This window comes from Catharus ustulatus, chromosome 3 (genome assembly GCF_009819885.2).
Source record: "Catharus ustulatus isolate bCatUst1 chromosome 3, bCatUst1.pri.v2, whole genome shotgun sequence".
NCBI lineage: Eukaryota > Metazoa > Chordata > Aves > Passeriformes > Turdidae > Catharus > Catharus ustulatus.
Genome location: NC_046223.1, coordinates 114,062,305 through 114,081,582, shown reverse-complemented (window position 1 = coordinate 114,081,582; position 19,278 = coordinate 114,062,305). Strand labels below are relative to the sequence as shown.

At 40.8% G+C, this 19,278-nt stretch overlaps 1 protein-coding gene across 1 annotated transcript in view; it reads right to left on the bottom strand.

Moving 5' to 3' along the window:
- Nucleotides 1-16,162, bottom strand: part of CLIC5 (chloride intracellular channel 5) — a 58,733-nt gene extending 42,571 nt beyond the window's left edge. The window contains exon 1 of the mRNA XM_033056320.1: nucleotides 15,708-16,162. Coding sequence (XP_032912211.1) covers nucleotides 15,708-15,770 — 63 coding nt within the window. The 5' untranslated portion in view covers nucleotides 15,771-16,162. The remainder of the gene's footprint in view (nucleotides 1-15,707) is intronic.
- Nucleotides 16,163-19,278: the final 3,116 nt, after the last annotated feature.

Genomic DNA, 19,278 nt, shown 5'->3' with positions numbered 1-19,278 from the left:
CACAAATTATTCCTACTAAATTTTCCACTGACTTCAGTGAAAGCAGAGTCATACTTTGGATTCACTAGTTTCTTCCTAATAAATTATTAAGACCACAAGTGCTCTGAAGAAAGAATTTGTGAACAACTCTTATTTAGCTATTCATAAAGCACCAATTTTAATTCTTTCAGATATTGATGATTCTATATCCTGAAAGCTAATTAGATTTTTTTAAAATATAATTTCCCCCTTGGGAAGCTGCAGAAGATAAAATGAGAGATAGATCAGTGTCAAAAGATGTCATAGGCAATGCAAATTCTAGCCAAATTATTCTGTTTCTAGTGGAGATCAGGTGCAAATACAGAAGTTGTTTCTCCAAAACAAGATCTGTGCAGAGTTCCCATTACAGTACCAGAATCCTGAATGCAGTTTTCCTTGTAAGAACTAAATCTGGCACATCTGGAATTTGGATGTCTGTTAAAAATCTCTGAGCCAGGGGTAGTAATCTGGTCACACAGCATATTCTGCAAATGTTGGTGAACAGCAGCCAAATTTCCATGCCTCTAAGCAGCGTTTCAGACTAACAAATAATAACAGCAGCCAGGTGCTGAAAGTCAACGCTGAACCTGAAATAAGACCCAGGGCTGAATTATTTATTGAAATTCCATGACTTTATTTGCAGTCTTAGAAAAGAGAGTCATTTGCAGGCACTGCAAATAAAGGTCTGGATGTTGGTGCTGCTGCTAAGGGCATTTACCATTTCAGCTGATCCCATAAAATGTCCTGGGGGGTCTCTCTTTGTACCTTATTAACATCACAAAAATACTGTTCCTCAGTGACTTGGAATGGGTTTAAAGAGAAATTGGCACCTCGGGAGGTGTCCCAGGGTGGGCAGGACCGGCCCTTCCTCTCTCCTGCATCTCCAAAGTTCACAGCCCTGCAGAGGGCAGGGGAAGCTCCCATCTGAGATGAGATGAGATGAAATGAGATGAGATGAGATGAGATGAGATGAGATGAGATGAGATGAGATGAGATGAGATGAGATGAGTGTTTCTGACTTCCACCAAAAGCAGCTCAAGCTGTGCTGCAAAGGACCAGCAAACCAAAGACCCAAACCAGTCTTTGGTTTGATGTTTGCACCTCGGTGTGACTCCCAAGTGCAACCCACAATCACTCCAATGAACTCATTGTCAATACAATATTACTGGTATTTGGATGGAGCCTTAACGCCCTGAGAATAAAAATGCCTTATAAATACATTTTTTGGTTTCCAGCTACTTACAGAGAAATAATTACAGAGCTCAGTATTGAGGAGATTTTTTTTCACTTTTAATATTTTCTTCCTTGCTGTATTTGTTCATCTGATCATCTACACAGACATGCAGTGATATTTAGCCATTAGAGGGGTGTTGCACTACAAGCCAGTCTATTCTGATGCCACTTCCTCTGAGTATTTCATTAAACAAGACACAGAGAGCAAGTTCTGAGTTTATAAATGGAAATATCTGCAGTGAAAGCAAGAGTCTGAGACATACACAAACAGCAAATAAATGTTCCTTGAGACTCACCTAAAAGCAAAACAATTTGTGTGTTCAATATCAAATGATGGAGAAAATAAACAGTGATGCTTTCCAAAAGCTACTGAGAAATTCTGAGTAAGTGTGTGTATTAGGAGAAGTAGAATTTACAATTTTTTAATTTTTTTTTCAGTATGGGCTTCTGAATTTAATGTATGATAAATACTGTAAACAGAAAAAAACAGATCAATGAGAGGAGTCTTGTTTGCTCAATATCTCAGTGTGGGGTGATTTCGTAAATTCCATTGTCTGTACAGTTTGAGCCAGCTTGAAATGTTTTAAAAACTTTCCATAGGGAACAGTTTTGATAATTTTCTCAAAACAAATTTTGACCTGATGCTCAGACCGAATTTTCTCTGATTTCATTTTATCCTGTAAAAAAAAAAAAAAAAGAAAAAGCCCAAAACCAAAGCTTAAATAAATTTAATTCAATGTTATTGATTTAAATAATCAATTGCACTTTCCCTAGCACCTCTTCACCTCTTAGTGTCCTTTTGTTTCTGGGATCCTTGATCATGCTGTCAATTCAAAAATCATATTTTTTTTTATTCTTATCACTCTTAAGTCCCTTGTGCTCCAAGTGGAGCACCCCCAAAAAGACCAGCAGTGACTCCAGCATGGCTGTACAGTAAAACTCTTCTCCAGCCTGCTCTTTCCTCTCACAGCTTTCTCAGCAGCAATCAGCAGCCTTGTCCCTAAAGTGTCTCTTGCTTACATTCTTCCCCCAACAAAAAAAAAATCACTTTGTTGATTTAATTCCATTTTATGCCCCCAGTTTCCATCTTTTCCCTGGCTCCTCACTCTGCTTCTCTGACATTGTCACCCAGCTGCTTTATTCAAATTAAACAAATCTTTTTTGATATGCTGGAAATGGAGTGTGACACAAGGGTCATGCCCTCTAAATCTCCTCACCCAGTTATTGTTAAGTTCAGAAGAAGGTGCCACCTTCTCTGGAGACAATCCAGGTTAATCAGGTAATTGAGAAACCAGCATTTGGCAAGAGAATTTCTGAACATTTTCTATACATTTGTGTACAGCTTGGCCTAATTCCCTCAAGTACCTTAATAAAGTATGAAAAATTAGATGATGATGATGATGATTATTATTATTATTATTGTATCTTTACTTACAATTCTCTCTAAAATGACTTTTTTTTTCCTATTATTGCAAAATGCCAATGGTGGTCTTCCAAAAATAACAAGTAAGAGAAATCCTATGATTTCACACTTCCAATGAAAAGCTAAACATCTGCTAGTACAGAATCCCTCTTTCTGGCAGCATGGCACAAGGTGATTAGTACTAACACTGCACTCACTGTCAAAGATGGCTTTAAATAAATGTTAAATAAATATTCAAATATTTAAATAAATTTAAAAATTAATGATCCTTGGTGCTCAGATTGAAAGAGATGTCATGGGACTAATTATAACTTTATAAAGTTTATAAAATTTATATAACTTAATAAATATCTATAACTTTATATAAAGTAATATAACTTCTTCAAAGTTCCCATACTGGCCACGTCCTTCCCCAGCTCTTTGAGAAGCTGTGTACAGTCAGCATTTCCAGGATTTTTTATTATTGTTGTATCATCTCTTTCGAGATAAACTCTGAATCATGAAACCATCGAGCAGAGATTACTCAGTAAGAGAACGAGGTGTTCCCACAAGCACAGGTCACAGGGCTGCTGCTGCCAAAGAGCCAGGATGGGCAGTGGATACTTCCCACTCCCAAACAAATCTTCCCACATCCACATTTGCCTGCCCTTATTAGAGACTGAATAGCAAGAAGATGTATGGAGCGTTTAGAGAAACATGTAATTGAAGATTTGTAAATATGAAATTGAAATATGGAATAGAAGATTATGTTCATGCACTCTGAGGAGTTCCTTGTGGCTCCATCTAGGACCAGGCTGAGCACAGAGCACTTAATGCAGATAAAACATCATTTTTGAAGCTCAAGCAAAACCCAGCCCTAGGACTGGATCTAGAGTTTACCTGTGAGACTCAGAGATATTGTTTCACAAAAGAAGACAAAACCAAAAATTCAAATTTAGTGCATCTTGGTACAAGAAAGGGCAAAACAGAATTCCTTGTCAAACTGCATGGGTGAGTCAACACTCAGAATGAAAAGTGAATTAAAATGAACCAAATGCTAATTGAAGACTGAAAATAGACTTAATAATAAAAGTTATTTTTTGCACTGGATCCTCTTGGCATGTGCTGGGCATTTAAAAGAACTAAGCACACAAAACCAACTAAAACTGCCATTCTGAGAGAACCTAGAACCTGCAAGAATATTCCATGATTCAATCCCTCTTCATTCAGGAAAGAGCTTTTTAAAAAAAATACTGTAAATAAAATAAACAAGCAAAACAGGTCTCCAGTTGTACACTGAATCAGCAGCAATGGCTCATCACAAAACACAGGGCAGTGAAAGAAAATAATTTCCCCCCATGATATGCATTTGCATCTGTTTGAAGTTGCCCATTCAGCAGCTAAAAGCAAAAGGAAAGCAGTAACACAGCGTGCCTGTTGACCCACACAAATTGAGTCACAATCTAGAAAAACACTGGCAACAATAGCGATGATCTATCAGGGCTGGTTTCTCTGATTTCCACTAGTTTGGAACAATATACAGGTACAGACAAGCACCAGCACACAGAACAACAATATCTACATGCCCTGGATGTCAAGGTTGAGGGTGTTAAAATGTTGTGAAGAGGACAAGCTTGGCAATCCACACAGAGAAGCACCAGCCCAACATGAAAATTAATAATTGGTATTTTGTCAGGAGTTAATCCATGATGATTGAGTAGCTTTTACAGGCACTCATATGTATAAAGGGAAAAGAGGGGAAATTTTATCTGGACTACACAGATATGAAAATGGATGTTGGGGCAAATGCTTCATAGGGAATGAAGCTAAGGCACAGGGCTGTGATATGACTCAGGCAATGACAGACAGAAAGTGAATTCCACTCTTGTATCTCCCAGTTCAGCTCTTCCTCATCTCATCTTCAAGGTCAGACCTGTACTGACACAGCACTCATCTGCCCAGCCTTAGGAGGCCCTTCCAAAGTCTGGCCCTTGCATAACCAGGTATGATAAGCATATGAGATAAGCAATCCCATATTTAACCACCACCTGAATTAATCACATTCCATTATCACACCCAGGACACGTAAGCAGCCTCTCAGCACCATTTCTGTCAGACTGGCCTCAAAACAAATTTGTGCTGCCATTCAGAGAAACAGAAAGCAAAGATTCCTTCTGTGCTTCAACCAAGGGCTGTTCTGGCTTTTCAAGAGCTCCTCCACAGCAGTGCCCTGCTGGTTTGCAGATTTCCTGGCAGATGTTTATTCCTTTATTGTCCCCAACTATGTGAGCTTTGTTACAGCACACCCAGCCTTGATCTGAACCAGAGGCAGACAGGGCATGACTTCTTTGGTGCCTCATTCCAACAGGTAATCACCTTTACAATTACTATTAAGCCTACTCCTGATCTGACTACATTTGACTTTAACTATTAATATGATGCACACAGAAGTTGTGAGTGTCCCATCCCTGGAAGGGATCAAGGCCAGATCCCTTGGATGGGGCTTGGAGCAACCTGGACCAGTGGAAGGTGTCTCTGTCCATAGCAGAGGGATTAGAAGTAGATAGTCTATAATTCCATTCCAACTCAAACCATTCTGTGATTCTCTGTCTTGTTACACTTCTTACCACTGTACTAAAAAGACCCTGCAGACACATTTAATATTGCAGTCAAATGATGTTTGTTATTTTAATTAAATGAGAGAGGCTGCCTTCAGGATGGCAACCTTAAATCATTTTTAAGCCTTAAAATTATTCTTCTCTACTTCTTTTCCAATGCCCTAACACACATAAGCTCTGTGTGTCGTTTAAAACAGCCAGTCAAAAGATAATCTAAACCTTGACCCCTCCCTACTAATAGCAGTGGCAAAAGAGAAAGTAAAAATGAATGGCTGTGATTAGTATGATTTGTGTGTTTGTTATTGGGCTATTTACTGTGAATTAGTAAGCCTAAGTGGCACATGAACATCAAATTAGTCATAGCTAAGTGCTGCACAAAGAGCTATGACTGAAGAACAGAGCACAGGACCAAGGGGAAGTTCTTGCTGGCCCTCCTTGCACAAGGCATGGCTTCTCAGCTTCTGCCCCTGTAAAGTACTGACCATAACTGCACAGTGCTTTGGAAATGCTATGAAAAGGCACCTGTGTTTATTTTTTATCTCAGGGAATGGGTTTTGCAAAGAGAATGATGTTCAGAGGTGGCTGCCAAAGCACAGAGCAGCCTGCACAATCTCCTTAGCAGAACTGGGATCTAAGGATGCTTAATTGTTATCAGCATCTAGTGGAGAATTTCTAGTATCACCCTGTGTTTTACTGCTAAGAATTAAAAACACAAAACCCAACACTTTCACGAAAAAATCCATCTTCTGAGCATTTAAAACTGAAGCTAAACAGTCTTTTCTGACTACAGACAGTTGATGAACTCAGCAATCAGATGTTTTCTGAGATGGAGCATACAAAGATTAGCTCTTCATATTTTGGACTCCACTGTGAGCCTGCAGCAGCACAGCCTCTTTGGAGATGATGAGCCCTTTTCCAAGAAGCAGAGCATTACATTTACATGTCTTTACCAGCAGCAGAAGTTTAAAAAAAAAAAAAGCCTGCTTTGGCATCTTCTTGGTTAAGAGAAACAGAAACTAAAGCCATACCTAAATCAAGCCAATTTCCCCTGTGCATAAACCCCATTCCCAGAATCATGAACAGGTTTTAACACCTGAGATATTGGTGAATGGTGAATTGAGTCATGGCATGTTTTTCTTAGACCAGAGAAAACAAAAAAAAATTGGCCAGAGAGGTTGTGGATGCTCCATTCCTGAAAATATTAAAGGTTAGGCTGGATGAGGCTCTGAGCAACCTGGTCTAGTGGAAGGTGCCATGGCAGGGGAGGGGGAATTACATGATCTTTAAGGCCCCTTCCAACCCAAACCATTCTATGATTCTATGAAATGCAAGAGAAGCAACAGAAATAGTTAATAAATAGCTTCTTTACAGGATTTAGATAAAGAAGGGAGGGGAAATTACTATTCCCATATAATATCCTTGCCAGTCTTATAGAATTTAAAGTAAATGAAAATCAGTTTCAGCCTTGAATACTAGGCCTTGAGTATTTTAATTGCCTTTTGCAGCAAGCACATACAGGTGAATGCCATGGGCTTCTGTCATCTGCACTGCACACAAAATGAGCATCTACCAAGATGAGGATTTAGAAGAGCAAATTGTCACTATCAGAGCACCTTTATTCTTAATATATTGTCCTTTACACCAGAGTAGCTATAGAAGAGACAGCTGCAACTCCTACTGTCCTACAGATGCATTAATACAACACAACCCTCCTGAAGTGCATTTCAATTAGTGCTTTATTTCAGTTTTATGAAGGATTGCCAGAAATGCATAAAAATAATGTATTTTAATGACTTCTGAAAATCAGGTGCACAGGGGAAAAAACTGGAGAAGCCCTTGAGCTCCAAATATATAACACCTCTTAAGAAGTAACCCAGCTACTTTGGGGACCAACACAGATATCATGGGGGGATTACAAGACTGGCATACATTTATCAGTCTGTTTGGATGTGAGAACAAGCAGGAGAAGCACAAAAGTTGGTCCTACAGAAGATGCAACATGTGCACAAACTTGGCACCAGAGAAGGACTGGTATCAGCATTTTATCAAGGTGAGGAAATCCTGAAAAACTTGGCTTGGGTCACTGAAGGAGGCAGAAAAGCACAAAAAGTAAATCCTGAAAAGAATTTGAGTCAAAACCTGGGAATATTACTAAGTTTAGCATGTAAAATTTGCATTGCAGAACCTTTTCACAGTTTGTTTAGAAAAAAATAATAAAAATCAGAGGGTTTGAATGGTGACAGCTGTGCTGCTGCTTTTTATTAAGATAATATTTGTTCATAGAATGGAAAGTCAAGAAAAAGTTTATTTGGATTTTGACAACAGTGGGGCCATTTCAAAATGGCAAATCTTTGCCATGGTGTTTTAGAGAACTATCTCAGGGGCCTTTTGATCTCTTTTTTGAGCACATCTCCTCTGATGACACTGTACCCATGAAATTCCTGTGGTGCATCAAAGAGGATGTTAAATCAAAGGTGTTAAATCATGAAGATCACTTCGGGCAGTGAACACCATCATTAATAAGATATTAATACATATAGAAGAGTAAAATCATAAACACTTTAAAAAACAAGTAATGAAATTCTCTTGAGAGGGACACAATAATACTCATTTAAAAAGAATCTTTACATTAAAGGAAGTCAGAGAAAAAAAATCCTATGGACTCATAATTCTACATTTACGTGCGTACTGGCAATCAAGTTATGTGACCAACAGCAATGACATGTTGTAAATGCAGTCAGTTAGATTAAGTTCTACCCTTAGGTATTATTAGATAAAATTACTGGCATTGGAACTGCAAAGCACAGCTGGATACAGTTTGAATTACTTCTGTTCCACTGTAATAATTTCCAAGTCTTAAGTTTAATATAAAGAATCATGCCAGGAATACATGATGCTGATGAAACTCCTCAGATGTACAAACCAGATTTTTTTAACTCATAGCTCCAGATGTACATATATATGCTACCCCATCTAGATGAGTTTTACTGCATGTCAGCAACACAGAAGTGCAAAAATATGGGGAGAACAAGAGACAAGGAAGGAAAGGGAATAAGGAAATTTCCATGTGAAATTTTACTGTGTCAAACAAATCACTTCAAGCTATTTACAAAGTACCTACTACAGCACTTTAGGTACCTGCTCTGATTTCCTGCATCATGTAAGATTTATAGATTGGATCCAGCACAAAACCAAACCCTTCCTTATCCCAAATGATTCTCCCTGACTTTACGCCAACCTTAGCTAAAAGAAAAGTTTATCACTGAAACCCTCTATTATTCATGTATAAAACTAACACATAAAGTCACAGCTCTTTAACATCTGCCTGACTCTGTTAAAAAGGAGTAATTTGAAAAATCTACCAAAGCTCCTAGCTGAAAAATGGAAATACTACTAACAAAATAATGTTTATTTTAGGTCTTTGCAGCACAGCTGGGATTATTTTGCTTGTATCTGCCACATTTTGAAGAATTATGTGCCACACAAGAGCTAAGTGATATTGTTGCTGTGATGATCAATGTGTTCTAAACAATCCTTCCATGAAACTATGTGACATAGGCAGGTGGATTGATACCAACATTAAATCCTGGAGCCCGGGCAGACGCACTTCCTGCTGGCTCTCTTGGAAAGGGTCCCTGTGTATTTTTGGGATGTTATGTCAAATGATCCTGGTGACATTTGCTGTTCTGGATTAGCCTCAGCAGAGCCATGTATTGCCAATAAAAGTTTCCTGAGGACACTGGAGCTTCACTGTCATTGCTGAACCATGACACAACAACCTGTGAGCCTGAAGATGGGATTCCAGAGATGGAAAAAGAGCAACCTGCAGTTAAACATAGAGCACCCAGAGCACACTGGTGGTTATTTCTAAGTACCAGCAATAAAAATTATGAATACCATCAGTTCTTCATGCTTACCCAATTTGACTGTGTGGTGCAGAAAAGCTGGGAAAAAAGGAAGGCGCTAAAGTGGAGTTTAAAGTGGAATTTAAATCTCAAATACACTTAGGCAGGCCTAATTCTGCTGCCACTGAACTCAACAGTACAAAACTGACTTGCTTTTGTGGCCATGACCCAAGCTGAATGTTTCTGAATTGTTTTTTATTCGAATGGAACCCATTTATAAAGGCATGTAAAGAAGGTATGCACGTTCAACAAAGCATTGGAATATGTTTCACTTTAATCAGATGTTTTGATCACAATTAACATGTGTATCAATAGCATCAAGCTGAATAAAAAGCAAGTAGTTAGAGCTGCTTATAGAGGAAAACCCCCAGACCATGGCAGATCTGGGTATCATTCATCTTTAACCATGAACTAAGGATGAGACCATTAATTTAGGCAGGAGACATGGCTGGAAAACCCTTTTTAAGTTGAGAACCAGCTTCCCAGGCAATCCTAGAAACATTCCAGGCTAGGTTTGAGGTGGCAGGGATAGTGAATATATCCCTGCCAAGTCACTTTATAAACTTGGCCTGCTTAAACAATTTACTGCCTGTCTCTAATATTCCCACCAACGAGGCCCTTGTCTTGACGCAAAACAAAACCTGCAAATGCTCAGAGACAAAACAGACACTGGGCTGTATAACTCAGGCTAAAGCTTCTTTAAAGTATTGTTTTTCTTCATCACAAGGAAAAACAAGCAACTTGTAACTTTAAAACATTTGCTAGGCGGTTATATGGCAATTTATTGAAATTTTTTTAAGCTGTAATTTTAAAGCAAAGTTAATTCTTGCCAAGACAGATGTTTTTCCTCTGTTTTTGTAATGATTGTATTGAAAATGCTTAATTAAAAAAAAAAATAAAAAAATAGAAGCAGCAATCAGTCCAAATAGGATTTCCCTGATTTAAGTGGACCAGAAGTGGAGTTGTTACTCTGTCACTCTGGTCACTCCTGATTTGACAAGATCTTAGCCGAGCCACTCCACTCGTATACTCAAGTCCCCCTGCATGGAACTTTCAAAACTAATTTACAGATGTTTAAACAAACCTAGTAAAATTATTTCCCTCCCTGGTGTCCAGACTACTGTCAAACCTTGTGAATTGTGTAACCTTAATACCAAAGCACGAGGCCAGGACAGCTGAAAAGTGTCAGAGACTGCACACACTGTACACATCTGCTTTGTAGGGTGGTTGTGGATCCTTCAAAATGTGAAAGGCTTGGCAACAAAAAAATGTTTTCATCATTGCTGGAGCACCAGACAGGTTGGACCAGATGTTTCAGTATCATTATTGCTCCTTGTGCTTTTTTTATCTTTGTTATTTCCTCTTTATCTAGAAAGTTTAGCTAAACATAGGAATGATTTGGTATGAAAGCCAAGCTGAGCTCATAATACCCAAAAAATAACCACATTTCTCAAGAAATAGAAATGAACTTAGAGCCCTCCAGATCTGATTCTGATTTCTAATCATCAGTAAAAAAATTATTTTTTGAGGGCTGAATCAAATACACTGCAGAGCCTGTCTTGTTATAAAGGGTTAAAATGCTCCTATCAAGTTATCTCTCCCTGTTTGCAAAGCCAGTACTGGTTGTGGTAACCCCGGAATTCTGAAACTGAAATCAGTTTTCTTATCAGAGTGACTCTGATATTAAAACCACAAAAGCTGTTAACAGGGGGGAATGATTGCTTGTAACTGGTGTAACACTTTTATTTATATCTTCCTTTAAGGCTATGTGACAACACTTCACCAAAATCCAAACCAAGGTTGGTTTGAAATCACTTTTCAGCAGAAGTAACTTTTTTCAAAAATCCAGAAAATGCACCCAAACCAAAAACCTTAAAACAGAAAGAAAAAGAAAAAAAAAAACAAACAAACAAACAAACAAAAAAAGCCACCAACCCACAAACAAAAAACTCCCAACTTGCTCCTCCCTGGGATAATTTCTGGGATAATTGTGTCCACAAGAGGGGTAGCAACACCTTCCTGAGAGCAGCAGCTCCTGGGACTTTGAAGGAGCACACTGCTGATGATGACTGCTCTGTCCTGGCAGCCAGGCTCTCTGATTGACCCATTCATTCACAACAGTAAGTTTGGTACAAAACCTTGCCATCATTTTCAGACATAATCCTAATGGGCCCAGTCAGCTGGAAGATGGGGACATGTTAAATGTCTGAAGCAGAGACTGAAGTTCTCTACTCCACTGAAGTGGAAGTTCAAGGCCTCTGAGGTCTCTCTGGATTTGTGTACTTGCAGCACCTTCACATTTTCCCCAGAAGAGTGTTCAGTGTGACTGTGGGTGAACACTTTGAGAAGTAAAGCCTTGCACCTTTTAAGCAAAAGTTGTTGCTCACCTAATCCTAGAATGGTTTGGTTTGAGGGGTCCTTAGAGATCCTGTCATTCCAACTCCCTGCCAAGGGCAGGGACGCCTTCCACACACCATGTTGCTCAGAGCTCCATCCAGCCTGCTCCTGGACACTGTCAGGGATTCACAACTTCAGGCAACCTGTCCCAGGACCTCACCACCCTTACATACAGAATTTCTTGCAAACATCTAATATAAACCTACCTCCTTCAGCTTAAAACCATCCCCCTTGATCCTACACGCCCTTGTGGAAGGTCCCTCTCTAGCCCCTTCAGAAACTGGAAGGTTCTGTAAGGTTTTCCTGGAGATTTGTCTAATTTGTTTTCATAGCAGAGGTGTTCCAGCCCTGTGATCACCTCAGTGGCCTCTTCTGGACTCACTGCTGTGGGTTCACAGCTTCCTTGTGCTGAGGAGCCCGGAGCTGGATGCAGCAGTGGAGCAGAGGGGCAGCATCACCTCCCTCGACCGACTGGTCCCTCTGATTGTGGTGCAGCCCTGGACACCAGTGAACACACCCCTAACATCAGTGCCACAACAATGACTCCTTCTAGAAGCAGCTGCCTGCCAGCTTACCACACATTCTCCCATCACCATGATATCACCATCTTTTCACTGTTACTTTGGTCCACTTGTGGGGTTCATTTGCTTTCTAGACTGCATTCTGAGCAATGCAATCTTCTTTCCCTCACATTTTGTTTTCCATAGGTACAATGTATCTCCCTTTAAATTAACTTCAAATATTAGGTGCTACTCTAATCCTGAAAGGCAAGGAATGTGCATCCAAATGCTTGTTTCCATTGCAAACACAAAGAAGCCACAGAAGTCCTGTGGTTCTCCCCTATGGATTTTAATTGTATTACTTCACGTAAAAAGAGCACTATTTCAACTTTGTCATTATGTTCACGCATACAGGTGCAAGATTGCCAGGAAAAGCTAAATATATCTTCCATCAGTGCATCATTGTCATTTATACAGAAGCACTTTGCTTTTCTAGCACACAGAGGATTGAAATTAGCCTGAGTTTCAGCAAGCTGGGTTAAGCACAGAGCAAGCACGACCTCCCAATGCTCCCTTCCCCGCGCCGCCGCCGCCACTGTCTCACAACAACACGCATCAAACCTTTGTGTCTGGCAGCCTCCTCCAATTCCCTGTCAAACAAGTTCAGAGAGAGAATTGCTGCTGGAGAGTTTCAGCCTTCAGCAGAGGCCTGCTCACACAAGCTGCACGTCTGATCAAGGCAGCACCACCTGCCCTGGCAGAGCTCACGGCTCCCACCATCGCCCTCCCTGTGTCCTGCCCCACATTTGGGGGGGTTTGCTCTCCAACACTCACCTTGCAAGAACAAACCCTTGTTCACAAAAAAAAATACCTCACAGATCCAGCTTAGGGCACCATTAGAAAACAAGTGAAATCAATGGGGATGATAACAAATAGGTGTGATAACCACTTAACCTGCCCCTGCCACAGCAGCTGAGCTGTGTCCTGGGGGTGCCCAGGCTGGCTGTGCAGCGCAGGAGATCCTGAGCCAACCTGCATTAGGTTACAGAGCAGCTCTTTTGGTTACAGCCCCGCTCCCTGCTTGTCTGTCTGAGGCTCCTGCTTTCCTGGTTGACAAACAGCAAAGGGAAATAGAGCAATTGTGTAACACCTTTCTTTTTTTAACCTGAGACAGAAAATTCTTTTATTAGGGACACTGTAGCTGGTGAAAAACAACCCTTCCTGGTTTTTTTTTGGGCTTGTGGAAGATACAGTTTCTACCAGGCCACATCTACTGCCCTACATTTTCTCACTTTTCACTGTATTTTCTGCGTGTTCCTTCAAGGATGCAGGACATAACTCTTTTCCTTGGGTGAAGTATCACCTCTAAAAATCAAAGGAGGAATTGTGCGTTGATCCCAACATCCCCTGCTGTTGGAATTTGCCTCAAGTGTGGTCCAGTATATTTACATTTGTCATTCTTCCCAGTATCTCACGGTCTTCCTTTCTGTTCCTTCCAGCCTTAAAACAGACAGAATAAGTCTATCTTCTTTTTAGAGTGTCTCCTGGATCAGCTTTCCTGTTTACCTCCCCTTACTAATATCCTATTCTTTTCAGTCACCTTCCAGAAAAGTTTTCACCTGTTCATGATTTTCTTACATTCTCCTGTTTTTCAGCTTTCTGCTTGTCTCTCCTTTGGATGTTCTTCTCTTTTTATTTTTGAACTTCTGAGGTGTATAATTTAATACTCTGGTCACATGCTTTACTATAGAACCTTTTAAACTTTTAATTAAATTAATGGCACCTTTCCAAAACATCAAGAATTGCAATTTTTCAACCTAAATGGAAAGTCTCCAGGAAGATACCAATTAATTCTTCTATTCCAGCTCTGAGTTTTATGTGAGTCTCTATGCAATTCTGTAATATGCATTATGCAGGAAGCCACATTACTAAAAATGTTCTTTGTGGAGTTATAAATCTTCAGGTGGTGGCATGGCTTGGTTTAATACAGTGCTCATTTTTCCCAGTATCTTATGGATCCAGAGCTTCACACAATGAATCTGGGCAATGACCTTCACTTTAACAGCTGATGCAGTCAAAGAACCACAGATCATAAACATCCGTGTCAGCCTCAGTGAAATAGTGTGAGCACTAAAACAAATCAGTAGCTGCAGATTTCCATTCCAGCACACATTTGACTGATGACAGACAACATCACAAACCTATATTTTTAGCCCATAAACATCTCCATTAAACTCAATTAGGTAGAACCTTGTAAGAAGCGAAGTGTCTGGCTGTGTGGACTCATGCTGGTCCATTTTAGCACATTAAGCTCTCTGTAAAAAGGACTCTTGTGAACCTGAAATTCTTGTCAAATCTGTTGGCTATGGAAAAAGACCTCAGTGCTGGCTCAGTCACAGCACCTGCACCTGAACTGACTGGTTTTGGAAGATGTGTGAAGAGGCCGTGTATACACATCATGGATGTGGCTGACAGTTCAACTTGCAGCCCAAAATATCCATCAGGGAGTACAAAGCAATTACATACCCTCATCTTGACAGAAGGGAGGGGTTGGAATTTGCTTTCCTAATCATTCAGGGCTCTGTTTGCTAAGGGTCTGAGGTAACTCCCACGTATTACTAATAATCCAATGGATTTACAGGAATGGACTAGGTTCAGAGAGAACAAACACCTGCAAGTGTTCCAGGCCAGGCTGGACAAGATTTTAAGCAATTTGGTCTGCTGGAAGATGTCCCTGCCCATGGCAGAGGGACTGGAACAAGATGATCTTTAAGGTCCCTTCCAAACCAAGCCATTTCATAATTTTACATTTTGCACACCTCAATGTGTAGAGGTTTTAAAACACTCTGAACATCAAAAAATCTGAGCTCTTCACTGAGGCAGAGTTTACACGAAGTTTGCTAATAATAAAGTTGTATGTGTCATGGATTTCAGTTGTGCCACTGATTTTAATGGTAAGGTTTTCACAGCCCAAGACCAACAACCAGGCACAACTCAAAACATTCTGAAACCCTTCCACATAACAGGTGTAGTAATTTTTCTATATTTTCATTAAATTGCTTTCTGTTCTCAGTTGCCCTTCTATAAAATCAGAATGAGCTTCGGGCTAAGTGAACCGACAATAAAAACTGATTTAGTTTTTATTGGTTTAGAAAAATAAAGGAAGTACTGCGGTAAATAATCAGAAGATGGACAGCTTATCTCAATCCTTATTGTTTTATGGTCCACCAGCACTTTCAGACCCGACAGCTTCTGCTGAGCTGCCAAATCCTGGTACCCAGCAGCTCTTCCCAAAAATGGAGAAGAAAGTCAGGATTCATAGAACAAAACCCGAAGCCTACAGCCTCAAGTCTAAAGTTAGGACACAGTACATTGCAGGCAGCAGGCTAAGAATAACAGAACAAACTCATGAGGAGAGAATTAACAATAAAACACAGGAACTCCGACTCTCCCTCCACAACATTACCTAATTCTAATGTCACGAAGAAGAAAGCAGAGTGAGCGTGTGTACAAGAGATAACAGGCTGTCACAGCACCGCTTCCGCTCGGCACCAGAAAATTAAAGTTTGATTATTCAGTAGAAGCTGAGCCGGTCTGAGAGTCACACCAGTGTCCAGTTCACAGCACAACTTACCTTCACAAAGAGCTCGATTTCAGGGTCCTTTCCTTCCCCATTAGCAGCAACAGAGTCTGTCATCCTCACTCCCAAGGCTACCAGCTGATCCCTTGAAATTAAGTGGCAAAAGGAGGTTTCGACTGCACGGCGTGTGAGTTTCCCTTCTGAACCGCACTCACAAAGCTCTTAAAACATCATTTGTAATGATAAAGCTCGAAAGCATTGGAATAAACAAGTTTGCAGGTTATTAAATTAGTAATTAAGAGAAGGCAGGCAGCAGAGGAGCAGTCCCTGTTACGGTAGTTCTTCAGAGCAACAAGTGCTGCTGTGCTCCGGTACAGTATCCTCATCTGTCAGAGCTGCAGCCCTCGCTGCCTGCCCAAAATAGCCCAGAGCATAAAAAAACAGAGGGTGGGGTTAAACTCACAGGGGAGGAGACAAGCTCCTGGTACCTACGGCAGGATCGGTCTCTGAGCAAATAATTCTGCTCTTCCCTGTTTTCAGCATTTCTGGTGTCCCCTCCCTTATTCTACAGCTGGGAGCACCAGGGACAGGGAAGAAGGAAGTCCTGCAGCAGGGCTGGTTTCGTTGCTTTAAGCAACAGTGATGTTTTTTTTCTGCTTTTCTGAAGGGTGTTTGTCCTGCCTCTAGCTGTTCAAAATCCTAATATTATTATTGCTAAGAAAGGTAAGAGAAAAAGAGCCTGTGCACTGGTAGTTGGCTCAATCAAGAAATGAGAAGAAAAGAAGAGCTTTGCCTCAGCACCCCCTGCCATGGTACAGAAGCCAAAATTGAATACTCAGGTGAGAGAAGAACCTGTGATGTGACCACTGCTGATGGAGCTCAGGAGCAGAGGAATGGGAATGTTTGGGTCCCATAACTATTTCTCAGCACGTCCCTCGGGGTGCTGGTTGTGGAGGGGGGGACAGGAGAGCGATGATTGCTGGGTGGAGCATGGGAGAACAGCCTGCTGCTTCATCCCTACTCCCTTTCCTTCACCCTGCATTCCTTACGTGACTCAGAGGGCACTGCACAGCAGCCCTGAGCCTGAGGTGGCACCTACAGAAAGTCCTGACACAGCCAAAAGGTACGAAGGAGGGGACAGCAGGCAGAGGTGAAGGGGTCAATGCAGCTCCTCCTCATCCTCATCCCTGCCTGCAGGGACTTGGTGTCCTCCTGCCCTCGGGAAGACTTCCTGAACTTCTGCCCCTGCTTCAGGACTGCCAAAAGTCTGGCTCACAGGTTGTTGGCAGCTCGAGCTGCCACCCATGAGCAGTTTTACCTTCCCCTTCTGACACAGAGAGGGTTTTGACATGACCCAACACTCGCCTTTCCTGAAAGTGCTCTTAGCTCTGGGCTTCTGTGATGATCTCCAGTTCTCTCTGTGACGATTTCCAATTCTCTCTGTGACCTCCAGGCATTTGACACAGCTCCAGAGCAGTCACAGCCAGCACCTCCATGGCACTTTGGATAAGTTTTATGGGAATTTTCCCACAACAGCTTCTTCATGGGCAATCCGTGAAGGACTGAAATGGTTAACGAGTAAATCTCATTATGCTATTGCAACTGTAATTACAACATAATCATCATTATAATTACTGTAAAAGTATGCTTATGGTTTTTTAGATCTAATTAGCACTCATTCAAATAACTGGAAGGTTAACTATAAGAGAATTAAGTGTTATTACTCCTTTGATTTCAAATTTTTACATGTAATTTTTGGACTAGGCACATTAATTACCAAACATTTAGAGTGCAATTATTCTTAGACCTGCCGGCAAGTTTCCAAGGACATGGGCTAAGTGTACTTACATGTGGCAGAAAGAATCATTGCATTGTAATTATGTATTACAGTTATAAAACTCTGCCAAAAACTTAAGAGTAATCACTGTATCTCTAAAATGCATCCCTAAATAATGCATTATTAACTATACAATTATAAGCTTTTGGGTTTTGCTGAAAAATTGTTTCGCTCCAGCACTTCGTGTTGACATGATTTCCCTTTATTGACGGTTCCTGGGAACAATGGGAAATGGGTCATCTTCACTGAGGTTACCTGTAGCTCCAGCCTCACTGAAAACTTTGTTTTGATATAGGCAAGTGGTTTGAGCAAGTTGTATCACAGGACCATTGGGTCTGGAAGAGAACATACTGACAGCTATGAGCACAGTAATGAGGCGATGCTGCTAATGCTAAACCAAAGGGTAGAAATAAAATCAGCTTTCAAAAGATCAGCACTTACAAGTTGTGATGCATGTGACCTATTTAGATGTCTATTTTAGAATGAAAAAGTATGTCCTGGAAGTGTCTAAGTTTTTCCACTGAGCCCAGGGTAATGAGATAAACATGTAATGGTCAGACAAATCCTGCAGTAATTTTTAAGTAAAAGAAATCGATGGCTTTAGTGCCTGATTCCTGTGCATGTGCCATCCCTCACTCCAGAAGTTGTGCATGCCTTGAGCTTCTGAAAGTCAAACTCTAGATGTAGCAATTTCAGTACAGACTCAACGTGTCAAAACATTCAAATCCTTCCCTCCCAATTACTGTCTGGCTTTAGTGGTGTGTTATAATTAGTTTGCAGATGAAGATTATTGTGCTGAGGCTCAGCAAAGCAGAAGGGAAACTCTGCAATACAAAGGGAGCAAAGGTGCCCTGCAGCCATTTCCATCCTAACCCAGATGTAACCTACTGCAGGAACGGGCCAGGTCCCACCTGGCTCAGGGTGTTTCTGGGCACTGCTGCCACTGCAAGGCACCTTCCCCGTTTGTTTCCACCTCACCCCCTACCCCAGGACCTGATATGGGGTGCTCAGAGACAACAGAGTTGAGGAATGAACACCACATATCTGGTGTTCCCTGGAACATCTAAAGGTATCCATGGAAAGAACAAGCCCCTCTGCTTTACAAAAATACCCCCAAGGAATCCCAGAAGAAACCAAACATAACAGACAACACAACTTGCTCAAATAATGCTGTTTCTTTAAAAAGAGATTCTGAAAGCTGAATTTAGGATAAACATTGTACAAGGCAGTGAGTAGGAGGAAATATATATAGATGCATATATAAATATATATATGTGTGTATATATATATGCACTGCTTTAGGAATCTATTCATGCATTTACTGCTTTTCTGTCATATAAAACTGACTTATCGCTTACATCTGGGTGGAACCTTTCTGACTATAATGGCTTTTAGTGTCTACACAGCTCTTTTGTGTGTTATGAAATCAGCTCTTTCTTCAGCCAAATTAAGGGTAAGACACTGATAAATAATTAGTACACTCTCATTTTACTGCAAAGAATGAGTCACTTGGTTTGGCCTATCATTTTCTCACAAGTCAGAAGTAGCAGAGGCTTTGAGTTACAAGCAAGAACACTAGACACTGAATTATGAACTCCTCATAAGCCAAGTCATTATAGCTAGAGGTTTATGAGATATAGAAATGAAAATGAGCACATCATCCCATTAATAAAAGAAGAGGACAGCTTCAGAAAAGGAACAGCCACGTCCCCATGTAAGACCTCTATTGTAGGTGAACCCTGATGCACTATCAGCTTTCACAGGCCTGATCCCAGCTTCACTTCCAGC